General features: G+C 44.4%; 3 protein-coding genes across 6 annotated transcripts in view; 1 reads left to right on the top strand and 2 right to left on the bottom strand.

Annotated features, from left to right (window-relative positions):
• LOC142768929 (uncharacterized) overlaps positions 1-8,616 on the bottom strand; it is a 59,420-nt gene extending 50,804 nt beyond the window's left edge. For both annotated transcript variants that reach the window (XR_012885550.1, XM_075871520.1), the window contains exon 1: positions 8,184-8,616. Coding sequence is in view for 1 of the 2 variants with exons in the window: in XM_075871520.1 (XP_075727635.1) it covers positions 8,184-8,411 (228 nt within the window). In the remaining variant the exon portion in view is untranslated. The remainder of the gene's footprint in view (positions 1-8,183) is intronic.
• LOC142768454 (uncharacterized) lies at positions 69-6,647 on the top strand. 2 transcript variants are annotated; one of them, XM_075870430.1, is made up of 4 exons: positions 69-171; positions 2,803-2,838; positions 4,009-4,214; positions 6,547-6,647. In XM_075870430.1, exons 1-3 carry the CDS (start codon positions 78-80, stop codon positions 4,212-4,214), a joined length of 336 nt encoding a protein of 111 aa, XP_075726545.1. In that variant the 5' UTR covers positions 69-77; the 3' UTR covers positions 6,547-6,647. The 2 variants fall into 2 exon arrangements, with proteins under 2 accessions (XP_075726545.1, XP_075726544.1); XM_075870429.1 differs by having other exon boundaries at positions 4,009-4,217.
• Positions 8,617-16,725: 8,109 nt separating the features above from the next.
• The window catches only part of LOC119165318 (TNF receptor-associated factor 5), a 45,659-nt gene continuing 40,806 nt past the window's right edge, over positions 16,726-21,578 (bottom strand). Inside the window, exon 11 of one of the 2 annotated variants that reach the window (XM_075871518.1) lies at positions 16,726-17,224. In XM_075871518.1, coding sequence (XP_075727633.1) covers positions 17,159-17,224 — 66 coding nt within the window. In that variant the 3' untranslated portion in view covers positions 16,726-17,158. Of the gene's footprint in view, positions 17,225-19,062; positions 21,033-21,578 lie in introns of those variants that run through there. The other variant, XM_075871519.1, reaches the window with a different exon arrangement.

The following is a 21,578-nucleotide window of genomic DNA, read 5'->3' as shown; positions in this document are numbered from 1 at the left end:
CTTGCATACCCTGCTGTATTTATTGAGCACTGCCGCCTCCCCAGTGGTATCTTTCAGTGAATCAGCAGATTCCAACCATGCGCACCTTCGCTTTGGTAGCAGTATTCGCTATGGTATTCTGCGTGGAGACCGTTTTTATAGCCGTTCAAGCTGCTAAAATGCCTAAACAGGGTAAGATTCTCCTGTCATTACGATTAAATTATAGAGAAATATTGTGTTATACAAGATCGTATTGATTATCTGCACATCACCACAAAGGAATAATTTCTTGCAAGTGACTGAAATGTTTTTAAGAACGAAGATACCAAGGCATGCGTACAAGGAACCTCGGAGTCAGCAGCACGTCCCCATCTCAAGGGCAAATCAGTCTGATTCAAACTTCACATATGTCCACATAAACTAATTGATGCCTCCAAATTGGTTAAATGGATTGGAAACATACATTTATAGTGGTACAGGCATGTTGTTGTGCTGCTAATCTCAAAAACATGGGTTCAATTACTTGCCATAAGAGCCGTGTTTGGATGGGAGCAAAATCCAAACCACCTTACTATTACATGAATATCGGAGCACGTAAAAGAGCCTCAGGTAATGGAAATGAACCTGGAGTCTGCGTGGCAAGCAAATGTTCTACCACAATGTTATGCTACAACTTAAAACTGAAAAAAGCACTATGTGAATGTCATGTAATGTAAAGAAAACAAATAAAATATTTCAGTTCAAACGGGGATTGATACTAGGCTGTCTGAGTGGCAAGCGTCATAGGCACAAAGCCATAGTATTGCTTGAAACTGCTTCAGAAAAAAAAAAACACTTTATGAATGTCAGCTATTGGAAGGAGTCTCCTGAACGCATGGCAGAAAGATAGAAGCGCGCCATGAGCATAAACATCTGAATTGCAGCGAGTAGGTGATTTAAAGACCGGCTGAATACAAAGCGCACTGACATGTTTAATCATCGAAAACCGCAAAAGCATCACCAAAAAAGACGGGGATCTTCAAGTTTAGCCGTGATAACGATATTATGTCTCTAGCGCATACTTCAAACACTTATTGCATGAAATGTTTTCAAACTTGCTATGCACCCACTACGTGGCCTTAAGGGAATAGGGGCTGTAACATGTGTGTCTTGTGTAGTGGTTGACTTAGCTGCCCATAAAGCCATAATACGTGAAGTCATTATGTTACTCACAAGTTATGACTCCCGATGATAATGTACGCCTTTACCACGTATTATCACTGCAATATTTCATGTTGTATCGTAAAGCATGTAAACATGACGCTTGTGTTGTAAAACATGACTTACTTTCACTGATTTTCCAATCAGAGAAAGGTATTTTCACTATATTCATAGAGAGACTTCAACGTTCTTTAGTTTTTTTCTAGCAGTGCTTGTACGCTTACTGTCGCTATAAAAGTGCAACATTGCAACTCTGCTTGATATTGTATACTATTTTATTACGCATAAATTTAATATTATTTTTTTACAACATACGCATGACTCTGTGGTAGAACACCCACTTCGCTCACAATCAACCCGAGTTCAATCCCCGTTTGGGCATAAATTTTTTATTATTAATTTTACTTTAAATTTTTTAGATTTCTTGGTCTCACACAGTATGACGATTTTTCGCTCACAAGCAACGACGCCGACAGCGGAATTTCTGCTAAACGAGCTCTCAAACGCGTTCGCATTAAAAGGAGCGGCTGTGAAGCTTCGCATGTTTCCTCAAAGTCGCATAGTGGTCCCTTCACTATTCGCAAAAGAAAGAATTATGGCGTAGTGGGCACTGAACAATACTTGCAGTAGGTATGCCAGAATAGCCTAAAACAGCCTATGTCACTGGTACAGTAGTTCGCTTTCTTACGGTACAGTTGAGGCATGTTCCCAGAACCGAAGCTAGGCTAGCAATTGAAAACACGATGCACACGGGGCAGACTATGGTATCACGTTCTACTGTTAATCACAAAGCTCAAGCGTCCTCCAAGCGTTCTCAAGAATCCTCCAAGCGTCCTCAAGCGTCCTCGAAACTGTAATGCCAACCAGACGAAGTAGCCACTTTTTTGCGTCCTCCCAGGCTTTTTTTTTTCTGGTTTTTGTTGACTACATTGCAACGGGGATACTACCGTTGGACATAGCTTTTGCAGGTGCTCGCTGCTTTTACCAGTGAATCTGTTTAGCCAGTCGTTCCTTGATCACACCGAAAATTACAACTATTATCATTTTTAACGAATATACGTCGAGAAAATCCGCAGAAAGTCCCACAACACGCAACTTACACTAAAAAGACGAGGAAGCGACAGTGGACGGCTGAAGGCTCCGAGTATATATACTGTAACGAAAGAATATTAGGAAATGGCAAAGTGAATGGCTGCTGCGAGGAAACACCGAAGTGATGGACGACCTACGCCAACGCCGACGTTCCCGTTTCATGTCTGTAGTTTGTGGCTCTACTCAAAGCTCTCTGCGCTGAGAATCAATGTGAAAACAAGCTATCGCCACTTAGCTAATCCTAGCAATGACCTAGAAGCAACCTAGCAACCAGATTATATTGAGAATCGTCAAGTTTCGTGCTTTCGAGGCTTGCGCGACGTATTGCATGGCTTGTCAGTTTTTTTTTTTTTTGTTTTTCAAATCATTCACAAAGCACATGTGGAAAACAGTGCAAAACTATTACCTCAAGCTCTTCAAAAACAGATGGTTTTATTGCCCGGCTATCTGTACTAGAATGGCGCCCTCTTGAAATGAGTTTTCACTCCAATATAAACCAAGTAACCTTCTTTCTTTTCGTTTTCGTTACAGACTGCTACAGGAACGGCACTTGCAGCTACCCAGATGGTAAGTTGTCATTTCTACAATAAGGGATTTGTTCTCCTGACTGAGCTTCAGCATGCGTTACCTTGTGCTTTGGTATGAAGTCAGAGGACTCACAACTGTAGTTGATATGAGATCACCGAGCATGCGTCAATAAACAGTGAGTATACCTTTGTCGCTTCGAGTTTCGAGGGGTACGATGGTGTCATTTTAAATATTATTGACATGTTTCACTATACTTTATTTCAAGCAGTGGCCACTTTGCAAGAAATGTACTCTGTGAAAAGAAAATATTTTTCTATTAGGCTCATTCCAGGCCAAACGTCCCAGTGATTTTGGCGACGATCTCAAATGTATTCGAAAAAAAATCGTGCTGATTGCCTGCATCAAAAACAGTGAACCACTAGAATATTTCGAAAAGAAAAAAAGGTGTTGGTGACGTAGCTGCCTTCTGAACTTCTTAGAATGTCGTTTGGGAAAAAAATGTTTTAAAAGTACCGCTCTTGCTTTGTATACAAATTTCCGTTTATATGTTAAGTAAATAAGCTTGTGTAGGGTGTTTGAAGCTCAGTAATATTTTGTGCACTTCCACTGACACATACACCTTGAAGACTTTAGCCAAAATGTGTTATGTTTGCATTTTTATTGCAATACTGCACTTTGTATCAATATCCTAACAATAAATACTTGCTCCACTGAGGTATAATTTGAAAAAAAATGTTAGACCTCTCAAGCTGCTCAACTTTACGAGAAAAGCTCGAAAATTTCGCAAAATTGTCAATTTTGTTCATATTGAGAGGTGATTTTCACCGCGTAGTGGTCCTATTAAAAATTACCTTTGTGCGGAAATCGAAAACGAATAAGCAATTATTTTATTATCGCAAATTTCATCATTGCATTTTTCGTTTTAGGAAAGAAAACATTTTTTTTTACTTTTACATCGGTGACTTTCTTTTAATTTGGTCATACAACAGCTGCCACCTTGCAATTCCCCATTGCCGTAAATCGGGAATGGGGAAGTCAATGTTGAAGTGTTCAATTACAGCTTCACAGGATCGTTCCTTGGGTTTCGAACCGCTTATACGTGTTCACTACTTCAGATACCGCAAAAGTTCACTATATCTAGGGCTATTAACTTTCACCATAGTTTCCAAACTTTGTCAATTTGAAATGCTTACATTATTCTTGTTTCAGCCTGTTGGGACTGCCCTAAACCAGAGCCCCGAGGATATATCAGAACGCCAATTTTTTACTTTGATACCGAAACCCAAAGCTGCGAATTGACTGCTGGAAACATAGACGAGGAACGAGGAACATGCAACAGCTTTGACAATGAACACGAGTGCAAATTATACTGTGGACTTGACCACGAAGACTACGAGCAAAATGAAACCTGTTAGGTAGTACGTATTTTTATGACCTCATTATTGTCCTTTACCGAAATAATACCTGAGTCTGGGACTCACCATAGTACGACATTTTTTCACCTTCAATGAGCTCCGTCGTCTTTCATTGGACAGCACTGATTATTAACGTAGTACACCTGATTTACACTTTACCCGGAAATGTTTACCATACCTGTACAGTCACCTACAAGGGGTGCACTGTAGCTTAAGCAGGGAGAGGCCTTAGACAGAAAAGCGGTAAATTTTTAAATCAAGAGCAGCAAATAGTACCGCATGTAACCACTTCCGCTCCTGCTTCTCCGCTAAAAGCTTGCAAAATGTGGGTGACTTCCTCGATCAATAATTAGCGTCCCCGCCCAAGAGACCTAAAAATATTACCTGTCTTTTTTTCTACATCTTCTATTCTATTTTAGCATCTTGCGTCATTTCTTTCTCTCTCCCTACTTTCAGTCGCCTATGCCCTTCCCCACGCCGAATAACAAGTCGGCGATTTGAATTAGCCAGCTAAATTCTCGGTATCTCAATAAATATTTCTTCTCTCTTTCTTTCTCAACAATTACTTGTGTCACCAACAATGCTGCTCTCGTGAATTTCATGAGAACAAAGGGTACTCCAGTTGTACTAGATACAATAATTGGGGAAGCATTTGTCGGAAAAGAAATCGACAATTAGGGTTTTTTTTTTTTTGAGAATTTGGCAAGATTATGTCAATCGGTGCAACGTAAATGCAAGCGCACTTCACACGAGTACAAAGAGCGACTCGGACACAACACGAGTGCTCCCGTTCAAGTCGGCGCTCGTATTACGCCCAACTCTCCACTTTTCTTCGTTAAAATGCGCTGTTTGCTAACATTTCTTATAAAACAGTGGTTCGCAGTTACAGGTGCTAAAGGACACATACACTTTGCGACGACTCCCCAGCGAGTAAAAGAAAATAATGGATTATTTCTGTACTAAGAAATAGGCTTTAAATATACACCTGTTTCTAACCAGTGTCCTTTCTGTAATGTAATTTTCTAACCAGTGTAACCCCGTTAAATAATTTTCTAAAACGTTTTTATGGTCTGTTTCTCTCCTTCTGTCACACGGTTCAGCCACCTGGCCTAAGTTTAAGCACTTGCTGAGCGCCAAGTCATCTTGGAACTGATGACTGCGTTCACACTTAAGAACTCCCTCGTTCCCAAAATTTAGCAAAGCCCATACTACCTCGCAGTCCCGATATTTTCCCGTAAAGACGCGATTTAGTTTTAATTACTGCAGAAAAAACTCGTAACTGCTGTGAATTTTTTTCGCACTGTATTTGTTTGCTTTACTTCTTCCGGGGTCTTTTGTTTATTCTCAATTTATAGTTTACATTAACAGCCACTATAGATGTGCCACTACGATAACATCGGTAGGGAGCCTTTCACAAATTTGTGCAGTGCCACAAGTGTGCTTTTTGTAGCTGTATACATGCGTTATGGTAAATGAACTTCAAATTTTCCACCAATGAGCTTACTACGCGTTCGGCCTCAGCCCCATGAATGCCAGAATCTTCTAAACATACTGCATAGCTTCTCCTTCATCAGCACGCACCCTGTTTACTTATAGCAGTGCTGATGAGCTTCTGTTACGGTGGTTTATACTTGCAAGTTCTTGCTGGCAAAGGCAACAATAAGCTTTTTTTTCTTTGTTATTTCCCCTATTTTCGCTTTGGCTTAACCGTCTACTGGGTGTCTTTCAGTGCTTCTAACAAAGAAACAAGCCTCATGAAAAATACCTCTTTTCATAGTTGTATGAGTGCAGGGCGAAAGTGTTGTCGGGTCCCGGTCGTATCATCGTTTTATTCGCTGCCCTGCTTCAATTTTATGCGTCCTCACATGAGGCCATATCATATTACTTTTGTTTCAAAATGTTAAAACGCGGAAAGCGTATTCTCTCCTGACTCAAAGTACGTATACCCTCATTTCAGCGAGAAAAAAAAAAGCTTCTACCACTAATTAGTTTTTCAAGCATGCGAGGGTTGAAGTGGTGCACTCCTTCAGCGCTTGATGACGCCTTTGAATAGTAAGGACTGGTTCAATTCTGCTGTTTCACATGTTAAATTTTTTCAAACTTTCACCGCTTATCTTGTTTCATAATGCCTGACAACATACACACTTTCACGCTACCCATCGCGACCTTCCTTCATTTAGCACTGATAGTGACTGAATTACGTATTCTATAATATGTTCAGGCTACATCTTAGCTCAATACAGGCTGATGAATCCTTTCAAAAGCCAAGAGTGTGCTTTACTCATTTCTGATTTTTAGTAGCGCACTTTTAACGACCTTTATTTTTTTGCAGATACATAGGCGTTGCTATTTCAACAGCAGTCGTGTACATAAAAAAATCACTGCACGGATGTCATCGGCTTTTTCAATGAATAAAAGCTTCTTGCACCCAAGGCTATAGCTTCAGAATGTCATGAACCTATTCTATAGAAAATTACTCGCTAAATCAACCAAAGCCATCTTCTGCTTTTACGGTGCATATTTCAAACTACCTCGAGCAATTCGAGGCGGTGCAAGAACGAATCTTTGTCAAATGTTTAAATGAATATCGTAGAACAACGAAAATTCGGCAGAACCCGCGTACTTTGGGAACCGATGTTATGAGAAGCATGCGTAAGGAAGGTGACAGTGCGAGTGAGTGAGTGAAATAACTTTAGTATTTCCACAATAGACGCGAGTTAACTCAGCGTCACCTGGCTAGGCCTGCTCGGGGACGGTCAGGTTCCTTAGCGCAGGCCCTCTGAACGACCAGAGTTTGAGAGGTGAAGTCCGGGGCCTATTATTTTATTGAACGAAGCGTTACGAAGTGGTGCTAAAGATGCATACAAGTGCACACACAGACATACGTGAAACAGCTGCGTATGTTTTATATAACCATTCGTATACAGTTGCACAACGATAGCAACAGACACACCAGAAGCGGTAAGGTGATATCAAGTCCTGGTGCTCGCGAGGACGGTATCCCAAGACACTGCTACATAAGTAAACTTCAGGGGATATTGCTATAACTACAATTCACATTGACCTGATGTATGATAGCAGTACATAAGTAATGTTTATAAATAGCATATCCATCACAGCATACCTAATCAACGTTTCACAAACGTTCATGTTTATTGGAAAAGCAGTTCCGAAACCTGTCGTGGCTCTGCGGTACGCATACTACTAGGATTCGATTCCTACTGGGATACTGAAGTGTATCATTTGCATTCGTAGGGTCAATGCTGCCTATAGAAGCTTTTTCTTAACGCTTTTTCGCCTTGTGGACTTCGGGACTGCTATTGACGGTAAAGCAAACTACGAGCTGAAAGAAGTGGCACCACGCAACGCGAGGATCATCAAATATCCCAAGAAAACGTTGGCTGAGCTTCTTCTCCAAAGGACAGCAGTGGACAAGGAATAGAATTAGCTAGCAAACCCCGTGAAGAACATGTTATTGCAGTAACAAACTCGTACCTGCAAAACGGCGTAACATTCCTGCGCAACATTCATGCGCAACATTCTTTGGCGAGTTCCCCAGCAATGTTGGAGGCGGCGAAATTGTGTCTATGACGCAAGAGGTGCGTCAGCTTTCCGACAAAAATACGCACTGCTGCGTAGACAACAATTTAGGTTGGAATGGGCTAACCTTGATTTGGGAGTGAATCAACATAACTTTGGGGCGATATGGAGAGAAATATCGTTCAACTTGTCTGAAGAAATGTTCATTAATACACAAACGTGCAAGGACTAGCGTCTCAGTCAGTGTTTGTTGTTGCTCGCCAAGCATTGCAGCCTCACGACGAAAGAGAAATCCTCACGGCAACACTGGCTGAACGCCAGCCTTTCTGCGACGCCATAGGATAGCATAGCCGATGACTGCATAGCGTAGCTGATGCCATAGGATAACCGATGGTTGTTTTGAAAGTGAATATTCATGCAGCTACTTACATTGCGGACGAGTGTTGCTGAGACAAAGCTCAGTTGCACCGATGCACCGATCACTGGCTTACAATCACCTTCGATGACAGCACTTAGACATATTGTGGCACTGATATGCGCAGTCCTCAGCAAGCTTAACTCGAACGCTACGCAGCGTGTCTCGAAACGATTTGACAGATGGCAGCGCTGAATAGTTTTTGCTTCAATTACCGAGATGTTACCGATGAATTCCCACATACTATCCAAGATAACCAAAGTGTTATGTCGGCAGCAGCGTCCAGCGTTTTGCGGCTGCCGTCAGTCAAACCAGTCTTACCCACGCTACAGCGCGTTCCAGTTAACCTCACTGACGGCTGCGCAGCGGTGAACAGTCAATTTTAGAACCACAGAGAATCCCCCGGAACAGCGCGAGTGACATCTTCAGTTCGAAACGAGCCCTTTCTGAGCGTGCGCGGCGCCGATAACGTGCCTGCATTGCAGTTTTCTTCATCCTTGTTTATCGCCTTGGTGGCAACGTTCTACAGCTGATAAGCAGGGGCGAATCCGCCTTTGAGATAACGATACCGTGAACTCGGAATACCCATACAGCATGGCTCCCCGTTAGGCGCCGAGAATGCTTCGCTTCGTTGTTGCCGGCTTATTAAAGATGATAGTCTTTCTTCGGGTCCTTCAACGCAAAAATTTTGGTCTGTCTGTCTGTGCATTTGTCTGTTTTCCACGCTTAACGGCACCGGGTATTTGAAACGGTTGACCCCTTTCGCAGCGCCCACCAATGTTGCTCAAGGTTTATCGTTCATACTTTTGCATTTGTCAATTAAAATCAATTATTGCGCATTATGACATCATAACAAGACGTATATAATCTGCATGTGCGTCTTTTACGAGAAAACGCATACAAAAGTAATTTTAAGGACTGTAGCGCTTATCCCGCTGCGCTGATCATGCAACGCTTGCACGAAAAGGCGAGTGTTTCCAACGCTTTGCTAAGACGAGGCGGTGGTGGCACCTACCCGTCACCTTGCGTTCAACACCTTATCCCCTCTGAGACGGGCGCGCACACTAGTCTCAGAGCCACGCGCTTCGTCTTCCATAAAACTGCCAGATGGCGCTCATGTCTCACGTGTGACGTGACTCAATGCGCTCGTTTGCCTCCGCTGTACACTCTAGGCACTCTTACAACACCTCCATTGACGCTCATTTTAACCGGGTCAACACAGTACGCACTGCTGCTTCTTCGCAACCCATTAGGGTTCCCTTCGAGGAGATGCATAGAGCTTGTTCCTTCAGGAGCAACTGACAGGGTTAGAAGGAAATGCGATGTGGGCGCCTCTCTTCTAGCATGAGAGGGCACGCTTTGCAAGCGACGTTACGCTAGCAAAACGCGAGACGCAACCGACGCGACCAGCATCCGTCGCCGCGCCCATAGTTGTCCCCATTCCAAGGCACGGTGCGCTTGCGACTTCCGGATGAATCCGCTGATTTTTTCGAAGTAGGGTAAGGCACTGCAACGAACCCTGGCTACAATACTAACGCTCATTGATGGAGTTTAACGTCCTAATGATACCTTCGCTGCGAATGATAGGGCAAGTTTTTGTATAATGATTGCGTGGATGTAAGTAGAATTCATGGTTTGCCAGTTTTAACCCCCGAAAATGCTTTTTTATCATCATTCACTTAGTGGTTATAGCTTAATATGGCATCATTTTTTTTCTCTTATAATCATCCACGAAAGTTCCGGAAACACCGATGGTGGAAGCAGAAATTACCACCACCAATACTGGTCACTGGAGAACGCTCATGACTGATCAAGTCGTATAGACTGCGCGTGTCATTGATATACACAACAAAAGCAGTGAAATATTACACCCCACAAAATTGGTAGCTTCACCTAGTGCATTGCATAGTTAATTCCATTCCTAAATTTTGTATTGTTGAAGCTCGCACTGTGGTCACTCTTGTTTTCTATTCAAAAGCGAAAATACACCTTCCATTTTGTGCGATTTATACATTAATGAGTTTTCTGCTTCATTATTCCTCTGAGAAACTTCAGGCAGCCCGAGCCACCTGTGACATCGTCACTGTCGCCTCGACAATAATTTACTGTCTAAGAAGGCATCAGGGATCATCTGCGATCTTATTTAACTCTCACTTTTGAACTTTTGCTTGTAATCCCACCCCTTTTGTAACACCCCCTGAATGACGGCCTTGTGAAAATAACTCTGAACTAAACTGAGTGCTAATTCATCATCACTTCCTTTTATGTATGCGGAACTACAGTGCAGACCTTAGCGTCAAAGCCAGGATATCAAATGGGATTTCACTCCGAATGCGCTAGTGCGTAAAATGCATCTGTGATATTGCAAATGCAAGTTCCAGCAATCGCGTGTTCTTTTTGAATAGTACGAACTGAAACATTCCAGGTCGTACATTACGAGTCTCAGAAGCGAATAAACCAATGTAATGTAGAACTTGAAATATCAGCTCCAGCCAAGTCCTTTCAGTGCTTAAAGCGTGCGCCTCAGAATAAGTGGTGGACTCGCAGCGCAAGTGACTCGCTAATCAACCGCGTTCTGCGCCTGTGTCGTTAGATGACCGGTGTGCGCGCATATTCCTCTCCGGGGCTGGGATGTGGTCCAGGTGGAAGAGGAAGATCCCGCAGGCGACGGCCGCCAGGAAGGCGATCATCATGAGGATCACGCAGGCCAGAGACGCCACCGCGGCACGGAACGAGGGCCACCGAGGCTTGGCCTCTTTCGAAGAAGAGTCAGTGATAGCGCGTTCATCTGTACAAAAAAATATATGTATTATTGTAAGAGACCGCGGCGAAAAAAGACCCTAGAACCATGAAGAATAGTTCTACTTGAGTTGCAACGATTGCAAAAAAAACTAAGAGCCAGCTCCCTGAGGGGACCCTGAAGGGATGCGAAGCAGCCGTGGTGCGCACCGCGTTGACCCTGTTGAAACGGGCGTTGATGCGGCTGCTGGAAAAACAATTTCAATTGAAACTTGGTGTAGCGTTTACTCGAGTAAACGTTTGTTGGAAACGCAAAGACTCGGTGTAACCCATTTGAAATTGTAAATTCTTCATTTCCTCCTCTCTTTTTAAAAACCACAAAGAAGCCAGCGTTATGTTTCATGATGGTTTCATACATCTTCAATAGAGTGAGAGAAAATTTTGTTGATACAGCTTGAGCTTGAACTTCCGTTTCATTTCGCTTGTATGTAAATTGGCATACCCGTGGATTACGATAATTGATTGATCAATCGATTGATCGGTTGAATTGTCATTTGCAACAATATAGTGTAGCAGTGAAGTGAAGGGGAATATCGATGTATTTTGGGCACGTTTTACGGTTATAGCCTTTGAACATGAATATGAACAATAAGCCTGGGCCACGAATTGATGTTGTCACGTTTTGTCTCCGTCAGCGCTAGCGAAGGTCAAGCAGTGGTCGCCAACGTTATCAAGCAAAGGGCGACTTCATCTGAAGCTGACACGGCGGGGGACGGACAGCAAACCGGGAAAAAATGGCGTATTGGCACTGTGCAAAAGTGGAGTAGAAATCATGCTTATTTCCGGCACGTATGTCACAAGCTTGGAAGCGACGAGGACGGGGTGCGGGTTTTGGCGTCATGCTTGGAGCCGCAAAATACTGCTTCACGGGCTACACGTTTACCGACCTTTGCTCCGAAACATTTGTTGAATCTCGTCGTTTTCATTTCATGCCATAAGAGAATGTTAACATAGTCTCATGTGCCACAAGAGAGCATAATGTATGTCTGCGAAGTACGTAGCACTTGGAGACACAGGAAAAAGTCACGAGGTCCTTTCTGTACTGGCCTAAGACGACTAGAAGGCAGAAGGCATTCTTTCTTTTCATCTCGGTTTATTGTACATCCAGTGAAATAGCTTTCAAAACCAACTGTGGTTTTGCAATTCATCCGTAATTTACACCAAGCAACGCTTTTATGTGATAGCGTCATGTGACGTCACATGGCTTGGCATCGTAGTAACATCATGATAACGACACAAGTGTTAGCGACCTGTGATGCCATGAAGGCCTCATATCATTCAAGCCCATAGCCTGCAACTTTTCCTGCATCGTTGGAGAATTACTTGAAGAAGGCCTTCACAACAGATGAAAAGCACACTTTTTCAGTAATATTACTTCTCCATGAAACTTTTAGGAAAACCCAAGCCCCTACCTCCTCCTTGCTTGCGTACCTGACTCATCACATATCATTTCTGTATTACTCGTGTAGACTCCGCCAATGGTCACATTTTAGGTTTGGTGAGCCACGTAAGGCTTTCGTGTTACTATTTGCGCCAGCTTTGGGTCCCTGATGTGACCCTGAGTCTAAGCGTGAGGGCGTTCTAGTGACAAGCATAAGGCACAAACCTCTGACCAGCGCTGGCAGGCGCTGGTCCTGGGCCTTGCTCCGCCCGGCGCGGCCGTCGAGGCTCTCCAAGCTGTTGGCAGGCGCCCGGGGACTCTCGTCACTGAGCGCCGACAGCTGATGCAGCTCACTCTCGCTCAGGCCCATCATCTCCAGCAGGCTCGAGTCCCCGTCCTCACCATCAGGGTTCTCGTCTTCCATGCGGTTCATACGCGACGATGTGTTAGTCGTCCCTTCACTCGCGTCGTCGGTGCAGATCGTCGACATGGCTGCGTGTCCTCGTCGTCTTCTTTGTGCAGACAGTCGATCGAGCTGATGGGCCGAAGAATAGATGTACTGTGCGTGATGATAATGACGATGATGATGATGACGACGACGACAATGATGATGATGACGACGACGACAATGATGATGATGACGATGATGATGATTGCGGCGATGATGCCTCTATTATCGCTCATATCCACTCGGGATTGGTCACTAATAGACCTCTCCCTGTTTGTAAACACTGTGACGTCACTGCGGGCACCCCACCCCCCCATACCCTCTCTCAGAGCAGCTACTGGTTGGCAAGAAAGTTCCCCCTGCGGCATCTTTCTGCATAGCAGGGCTGAGTGTCTGCATTCCTTCGACAGCAATTTCTACATTGCTATGTTCTAAAGTCACAGCTTTTGAAAGAAGGGGGTCGCGGAAAGGTCACTACTCATAGTGTGGAAATTTGCTCATCGTAGTTGGATGGATAGACAAACTTTGTTTAGAGTACTGAGAGACGCGACTAGCACGCAGTGGGCTGCTCTCGCGTAGGTGGCAGCCATAAAAAAAATCTGATCTTTTTTCGAAAGCGAACGTTTTGAATGTACACAGTTACTGGTACTTTGAGCAATATTTGCATGGCATGGATGTAAATTATTCAATTTCCATCGTGGCTTGCGCAATGCAGTTTTAAATGAGGTACAGCATTGGTGGCAGCATGGTTGTGAGCTGCTGTGCGCGACTTCACGAATAAGATTCTCACTCATTGCCCACAAGTCTGATCGGAGATGAATAAAAAAAAACACTTCTTGCGTGGGTCAGGCTGAGGTTAACATATCTTCGTGAAAATCAAAGTGACATTCTGCCACTGCGTTTTTCAATAACTCAGTGAAAATTCGTGTGATGTAAAACCCGACATCTTAATGATAATACAATATCATCTGGCACACTTACCTTGCCGCATTTAACACCTATAACGTGCTTTCGTGCATACATATTTCTCATTTAGGCCTGATACACAGTTCTAATGCGTATCGTCACTTCATAAGGATCGAGCCTAGAAAGTACAAAGTAGATAAGAAACGAAAATCTCCACTGTTTCTATTAACACGCATCAGGTATTCAATAATAGGAGTTATAGCCATGGCTCATGCGTAGCTCATGCGTAGTCGTATGTATCACCCGGAGATCATGAACTTTTATTCTTCTGCACGTCGCCCCGCCGCGGTGGTCTAGTGGCTAAGGTACTCGGCTCCTGACCCGCAGGTCGCGGGTTCGAATCCCGGCTGCTGCGGCTGCATTTCCGATGGAGGCGGAAATGTTGTAGGCCCGTGTGCTCAGATTTGGGTGCACGTTAAAGAACCCCAGTTGGTCGAAATTTCCGGAGCCCTCCACTACGGCGTCTCTCATAATCATATGGTGGTTTTGGGACGTTAAACCCCACAAATCAAATCAATCAATCAACTTTTATTCTTCTGCAAGTCGCGCATACGCTGAGATGTACCCAATCGCAGATGATTGCGTCAAATGTAGTTTTATCTTGACTACAATGTCAGATCGCAAAGTTTCATCGACAACCGGTTACTGAAACTGGCCCACAACGAATGCTATGTTTTCGCAAACAAGACATATCACGTTATTCACACTGCACGCACCACGCACAGTATTCCCAGTTTCACCGTCCGTAAGCGTGAACCAATATTATCGATGCCTTTCAACTCACACTACACGCCAGAGTCAAAACTGCACATTTTCGAAGGCGATGCCGCTGTTCCTAATACAGGCCACCACGTGTGTTCGTTTCTCCGAGATAAACAGCCAGCCAGCGTGGCGAATATTTCATCACACACTTTATCGCACACCTAAATTTTCTCTGATCACAGCTAATGTTGCCACTGTGAGATGCAGATTAAGCTTTCAAAACGAAAAAAAAAATTGCTCCAAGCACCGAGCAACTGCACCCCACTCAGCCACCGGCGGGAATGTTTTGCCAACCACCGCCTCGCACGTGCACCGGTGACGTCACACTTTGAAGTACCCTGGTAGAGGTCTGTTGATGTGAATTTTTTTAGACTTTTCAAGATAAATATTCATAGCAAAAAGAAGGAAGACCGTAACTAAAAACAAAAAAGTCCAATAATTATACTCATGTCTTGTCTTCCAGGAAACGTGGGGATCATAAACCACAGCCATTCTTAAGTCATAATGACACGCAACGGTGTAGCCAGGAATTTTTTTTTAGGCGATGGAGATTCGACTAAGCGTTATGTTCATACTTGCGTTTGTATGTGCGCGTGGATATATATGCAAGAAAAATTTAAAATTTCCGAGGGTTTTACTCCTAACCCTCTTGGCTATGCCCATGATTATGCGAAATTATGACGTCGTGCCTTATTCAACAACGAACCCATAAGAGTTGTAGGTTTCCATGGCGATGATATAGCACGGTGGCCATAACATAGAGCGGTCAGAGAACAAATCGGGGTTAAGGATATTCTATAATTGAAATCAAGAAGAAATGGAGGTGGACCACGCATGGAGCGCGTAGGCAGGATAATCACTAGTCAATAAGTGTAACTGGCTGGGTTCGCAGAAAAGGCAAGCGGATGAGGGGGAGACAAATTTAGGTGGGCAGATATGATTAGGATGTTTGCGGGTATGAAGTGGCAGCAGCAAGCACAAGACCAAGTTGACTGGCGGAACATGGGAGGGGTCTTTGTGCTGCAGTTGGTGTAGTCAGGCTGATGATAATGATGATGACAATGACGATGATGCTGATGATCGTGATGATGATGATGATGACGATGATGACGATGATGACTTGGTACAATCAGCGATAGTAATTAAGTGTTCCTTCTGAAGGTGCGTAGCTCACACGTGAATTTATTTGCACACGTCGCTTTGCCATACTTCATGAAGGCTCAGCTATCAGCCATTTCTCATATGGCGATCGGATCTCTTATCGGGATTACTTGTCCATTTAACACTGCAACAGTTCATTGTTGTCTCATTCCATTGTTCTGTTTGTTATTGCACGAGTATCGTTGTTGCTTGCAACAAAACATGCCTTGCTTGACCGAGGTTCACATTCCCGGCATAAAGGAAGGAAACAGCAGTAGGGAGCATCGCGCAATATAAAAAAAGCGGTGCATTAGGTGCGAACACGTCGAAATTAAAGTTATATCGAACAAAATTTTTGCCGCCACGATTCTCAACCAAGTTGAAAGATTAGGTCCTGAAATCCCCAGAGACATCCTTCATTCCCGGTAGAGTCTACAGAAAAATATTTGATTTATTGTCTTTTTTTTACAAACTGCTGCATCTAGCAGCCGCGCCGTGAACTAGAGGAGGTGGCGCTAGTGGTATCACGAACGCCCAAAACAGGCATGCCAACAGTGCCACCCATCGCCTGCGTTCTCGACTCAATCATTTCTCCTAAGATTCCCAGAACAGGTATAAACAGCACCAGAAGCGAACAATGCTCCCAGTTATAGTAAAACGTCAGCGCTGTTTAGAAAAAAGGAGGGAGTGAGAGGAAAGGAGAACTGGAGAAAAGAAAGAGTACACATAGGACAGGATCATGTGCATTCAGAATGCTCCTCGGTGAATGTGACGTCATAGCACGCACTCGGGTGCATTTTCCATGTGCTGACAACCAATAAAAAATACAGCCAACTATTCCAAAATAACGGAGATTAACTCTGTTTATGGAAACAGTCACATCTCTCGAGAACAGTTTCCAAGTTTCGTCAGTTTTCCCAGTTTTGTTCAGTATCCCTTTAACTTGTCCCCGATTTCCCGAAGCAGAAGGCCTCCCGAATTTTTTTTTTCAGATGGTCAAGCAGGACCCCTAAATGTGATCCCTAGTTTAAATGGCAGCTCACAAACGACAGAAGGGAACTAATTGTGTAGAGTATTTTATTTCCAACCGAGTGACTTCAAACTTCTCAGTCGTGTTTGTCGAACCGGGCAACAAGCAGGAAACCTGTTATTGCGGCAATGTCGGCAAGACCCTTCTTGCATACTTAAGCGTAACCACGTGCCGATGTGCAATGTGTGTGCTTCTGCAACCCTTTACGTGATTCGCACAGTTCGTTTGCACTTTAGGGCAGTACGACACGGGTGATGTCACCAACGCTTTTCGTTGTCCCGGAATAGTCACTCCCTGCGGTCCCCTCCAAAGATGTGGCCGGACAGCTTCACAATCAGCGTCCACACGAGACGATACACCTGCTCGTCATGGCGGATGAACATGAAGGCGAGGCAGGCCACCGATGCCAGTGTGACGAAGCCCAGGCCCAACACCAAGAAGTAGCCGGCCATCTTTGCGGGTCTCATGCGATGGAACCACGTCGCCATGGGGCGAGGCGGAGATGGCGAGCGATGAGCCACAGCAGGATCTGCAAAAGACGTGATTTTAATCTGGTCTTCATTATTGTCTTGCTGTTGAGTTTAGTTCCACGGAGTGTCAAAATCTGGCAGTGACGCCAACTCCACCATCCCTTTTACTGTGGATCTCTGTACAGTCTAAAAAAATCATCGAGTAAAATGAGCGTATTTGTGCCCACAACAATTATCATAATCTAGCTCACTTACGTTTTCTTCCTTCGAAACCCGGCACATGCCACTTCATATCCTCAATGCTATGACACAATAATAACGTTTATGCCTTTAGGAACACGTCTGTCTCATTTTTCTTGCTTTATCTTTTAAATCCCAAAGCCACCAAAAAGGAGAAAATTATTTAGCCATTAAAACATCTAGCGAATCCTACAGTGGCATTGCTATTGATGCAAGTCCTGGTTGACTTCTCCGGCGTAGTTGACTTTCCCATCGGATACACTTATTATCTGCTTCTTTCCGACGAATTCCGAGGTTCCCATTTTCGAGTAATAAATAACATAGTCTTATCTTCAGCGAGAATCTGAAGCCCAGCAGAGCCCAGCAGTTCTCACCGTGAGACCTGGCCAGGTAGTCCAGGGGCGAGATGCTTCCGCGATGGTCCTCGACATCCCAACTGCTGGCGCTCTCTCTCGACACCCGCGTGCAGCTTATCTTGGAGGCACTGAGCATTACGGATGCGGATGACCGCTGGATGCTCTGGTCGGGACGACCTTGCTTGCCTTCGTTGCCGTACATCATTCGAAGCTTTGGCTTTCTCAACGCTCTTCTTGATGATGATTCAATGTGCAGGAATTCATCTTTGGCGGTATGTGCCAATGCCACGGCCGTTGGATACTAATTCCTGGCCAGTACTAGACAAGCTGAAATATTAGCGATAGTTTTATTATTTAATCTACAAGTATTCAGGCCATAAACAAGAGAAGGATGTTTAGCGCTCATCCTGACTACAGTACCTAAAACATATTCTAGGCACTATATCCTGACGTTTGTATTTCTCTTCTTCACTGGCTTCTTTTTCTTCACGCTCAAAGAGAGCAGCGCTATAACCTTACGGTTTCATTGTGCACCAACTCGCCAAATCTGCAGTATTTGTCAAGTATAATACGTTTGCCATTACATTGGAACGTATTCCACCCATCAAAACGTTGTCTCGGGCTATAAGTGTTTCGTGACTTCTGTAAAAAGAAGAGTCTAGCGCAAACTAACACACGGACGGACAAAGAGCATGAAATTGGCGCTATCGCTAGTTGAGTATGTCGCTTCACGCTGGAATTTTTTTTTGTTCTTCCGGAAGTATTTCAACCAGTTTGCAGTTTGCGTATACCCGACACCCTAATTCTCCGGGACGAAAAACAGAACGGCTGGAGAGGCTTCACTACACATGCCACTTTAGTGTCTTCATTTAGTATCTAAAGTGGACTTATTTGCTGGGGACTCAAAAGGCTTCACACTGTATAATATACGAATTTGACTTATGAAACTATGAGCTCAACACTGCACAAGGGCAGCGCTTGCGTGGGGTGCTGCAGGCAGGGGCCCTTCCCTCCCCCCCCCCCCCCCCAAAAAAAGAAATACCGTCCACTAACAATTTGGTGGCAAAAGCAAAAGATGAGGTGTCTGCCTTCCCTCAAAATGAAAGTGTTCAGAACACACTGTAAAAGCTCTGAACCTTCTTTCCCCTCTTATGGCATTCCCTTGTTTTGATTGCACCTCCCAGCTTCCGTAAAAAATACTGGAGCCAACCATAACATTGCAATGGAAAAAACTCGATGGTAACAAACCCAATGAGTAATTACAGTTTCTATATTAAAGGGCTGCTCGTAAAACACACGCATGACAAGATAAGCCATTTATTATTCATAGGATAAGATGCTTTCCTGCATGCACCAACCACCTGTTCAATGTGCTGTGAATTGAAGAAGGGTCTGAAAGCACAGATATAATGGCAAGGTTTGTGTCGTTAATTGTTTTTATCCCTGTTCTATGCAGCACGGGTGTCGTACTTAGTTCTCATTAGAAGTATCATTAAAGTACCAGCCGCGAGGCCGACGAGGCGCGATTAGACCGACTCCCGCGAGCTTGAGCGCTACACTTCTTGTTGGCACCATCTTTTTCAAGCATCCACAAACCCATGTGGTCATACATACTAGCACAAAATTTTAAACCAGCGCACTGATGTACCTCGAGAATATACTGAAGGATCTATCCACAGAAGTCATATCTGAAACCGGAATTCATGCTTATTGAACGATTACGCCTGATGCAGTGATATGAATTCCACATACTGAGTGGCAACGGAATCATCTCCGCTTGAGCATTCCGTGTCGCTAACAGTTTTGCGCTTGCCAACTGCATTTAGCCACTATGATCTTGAGTATATAATTTCAGTTTTCCGCCAGAGAAAGCTCACGACAGTACATGCCAAGTCACAACTGTAAGCAGTGCCTGCTTGAGCATGGGCGTGTGCCCATGTAAGGAGACAGTGGGGTTGTCCCCTACCTACTAGCATAAGGGAAGGGGACTCAAATTCAGTCCCATACATAGACATATTATGAAATGGGTACTGCGAGAAACCTTCACCGCTCCCTGAAGGGGAACTCCTGTGCGCCCCTGTGTTTGAGAATAGGAAGTGTAACAGCTTATTTTAGTCAACATACGAAGGGATGAGGCGGTTAAAATTAGGCTTGTTTTACAGTGCGTTAAAAGACAATGGCGCAATCCCCAAGAAAAGTTTTCAGGCATAAAAAAAGTGACATCCGATATAAATGGAACCGCGCATGAAATCGTAGCGTTACCCAGAACAGAATAAGTATGAATGGATGTCCATTTCCTGGGCATTACAGATAAATTTTTTTGAACGAATCGGCATCAACACAACCAATAAATACATGAGCTCAATTTTACAGAAGTCACTTGAGGCAGACAGCATAAAGAGGATATCAGCAGTTTTGTCGACGGCTAAAGTCAAGAGCGTAGTACTTCCCTTAGATTGGACCAGCCTTTCTAGATGTAGAAAGATTATGTCCATTTTCAGATCTTCAGCTACGTCAATTGATTTATTGATTGATTGAATGATTGATTGATTGATCGATTGATCGATTTATTGATTGACGGATTGATTGATTGATGATTTGATTGATTGATTGATTGATTGATTGATTGATTGATTGATTGATTGAAATGAATGCTTTCAGGTCCTGCGGTACCCTGCAGGACCTGTGCTCCCGCATCAACCACCAGGCCAAGCCTTGGCCTGGGAGGGCCACCTTGGCCTTGGAGTATGGTGTCAGACTTTAGAACAAACTAGCTTTTCATGCACAGGAGGGCGTCGCCTGATAACAAATCTATCAAACCTGCCCTGAAAACTATAGAGCTTCCTACAATATCCTTGATTTCTCGGCATCAGCATCAACACGGCCACCAAGTGCAGGAGCTACGAGCAGTCGCACGCGGGAGACGACATAAAGAAGAAAGAGAAGAAGAAGAAGAAGATCTGCAGCCATGTCAACGGGTTCCGCCACGCCTAACGATGCGACAGTGGACACCACGAACACGTCGTCAACCAGAGTCTGCACAGTCGTCGAGTGCGACAATCGCGGCGGTGGCGTGGACTCGAGCTTGCTCGAGATTATGGGCCTGACCACCAGCGAGCTGCAGCCGCTGTCGGCGCTCGACGTCGAGGGTCCCCTGGCACCCGCGAACAGCTTGGAGAGCCTCGACAGCCGCGCCAGGCCGAGCCAGGCTGCCCGGTCACTCGAGACGCCCCGATGCAGCTTCGGTTCTTCCGACCGGGCTGAGGACCAGCTGCAGCCGGTGCCGGAAAGAGGTGCGCGTTTCGCATTATTACAGAGATCTTTGTATATGTGTACATATATCTATCTCCACAATGAGTTCTTTATACCACAGTTATGTTTTCCTTTCACTCCTCTACGTGTTTACTATATGGCGTGTAGGTAATCTGAAAGAAAATAATAAATTGATGAATAAGTTAGGGCCAAGAGTAGCGAGTGACTTTCTAGTTTTGTGATACATGATACGAGGTGTTTATCGTCCCAAAGTGACCATATGTGTATGAGAGACGCTGTAATGGAGGGCTCCGGAAATTGTTACCACCTGAGGTTCCTTAACGTGCACCCAAATTTGAGCATACGGGCCTGCAGCATTTCCACCTCCGTCAAAAATGCAGCCACCACAGCTGTGATTAGATCTCGCAACCTGCGCGTCAGCAGCAGAGTATACTAGCCACTAGACCACCACGGCGGGGCGGCTTTCTTGTTTCCATTCCTAGTACGATCGGTCGAGGACTTACAGCTTTCCGAAAATTCAGATTTTTTCAGGTAACAATCGGCA

This window comes from Rhipicephalus microplus, chromosome 8, assembly GCF_043290135.1.
Source record: "Rhipicephalus microplus isolate Deutch F79 chromosome 8, USDA_Rmic, whole genome shotgun sequence".
Classification (NCBI taxonomy): domain Eukaryota; kingdom Metazoa; phylum Arthropoda; class Arachnida; order Ixodida; family Ixodidae; genus Rhipicephalus; species Rhipicephalus microplus.
The sequence above is the reverse complement of the archived record's forward strand: the minus strand, read 5'-3'. Positions and strand labels throughout refer to the sequence as shown.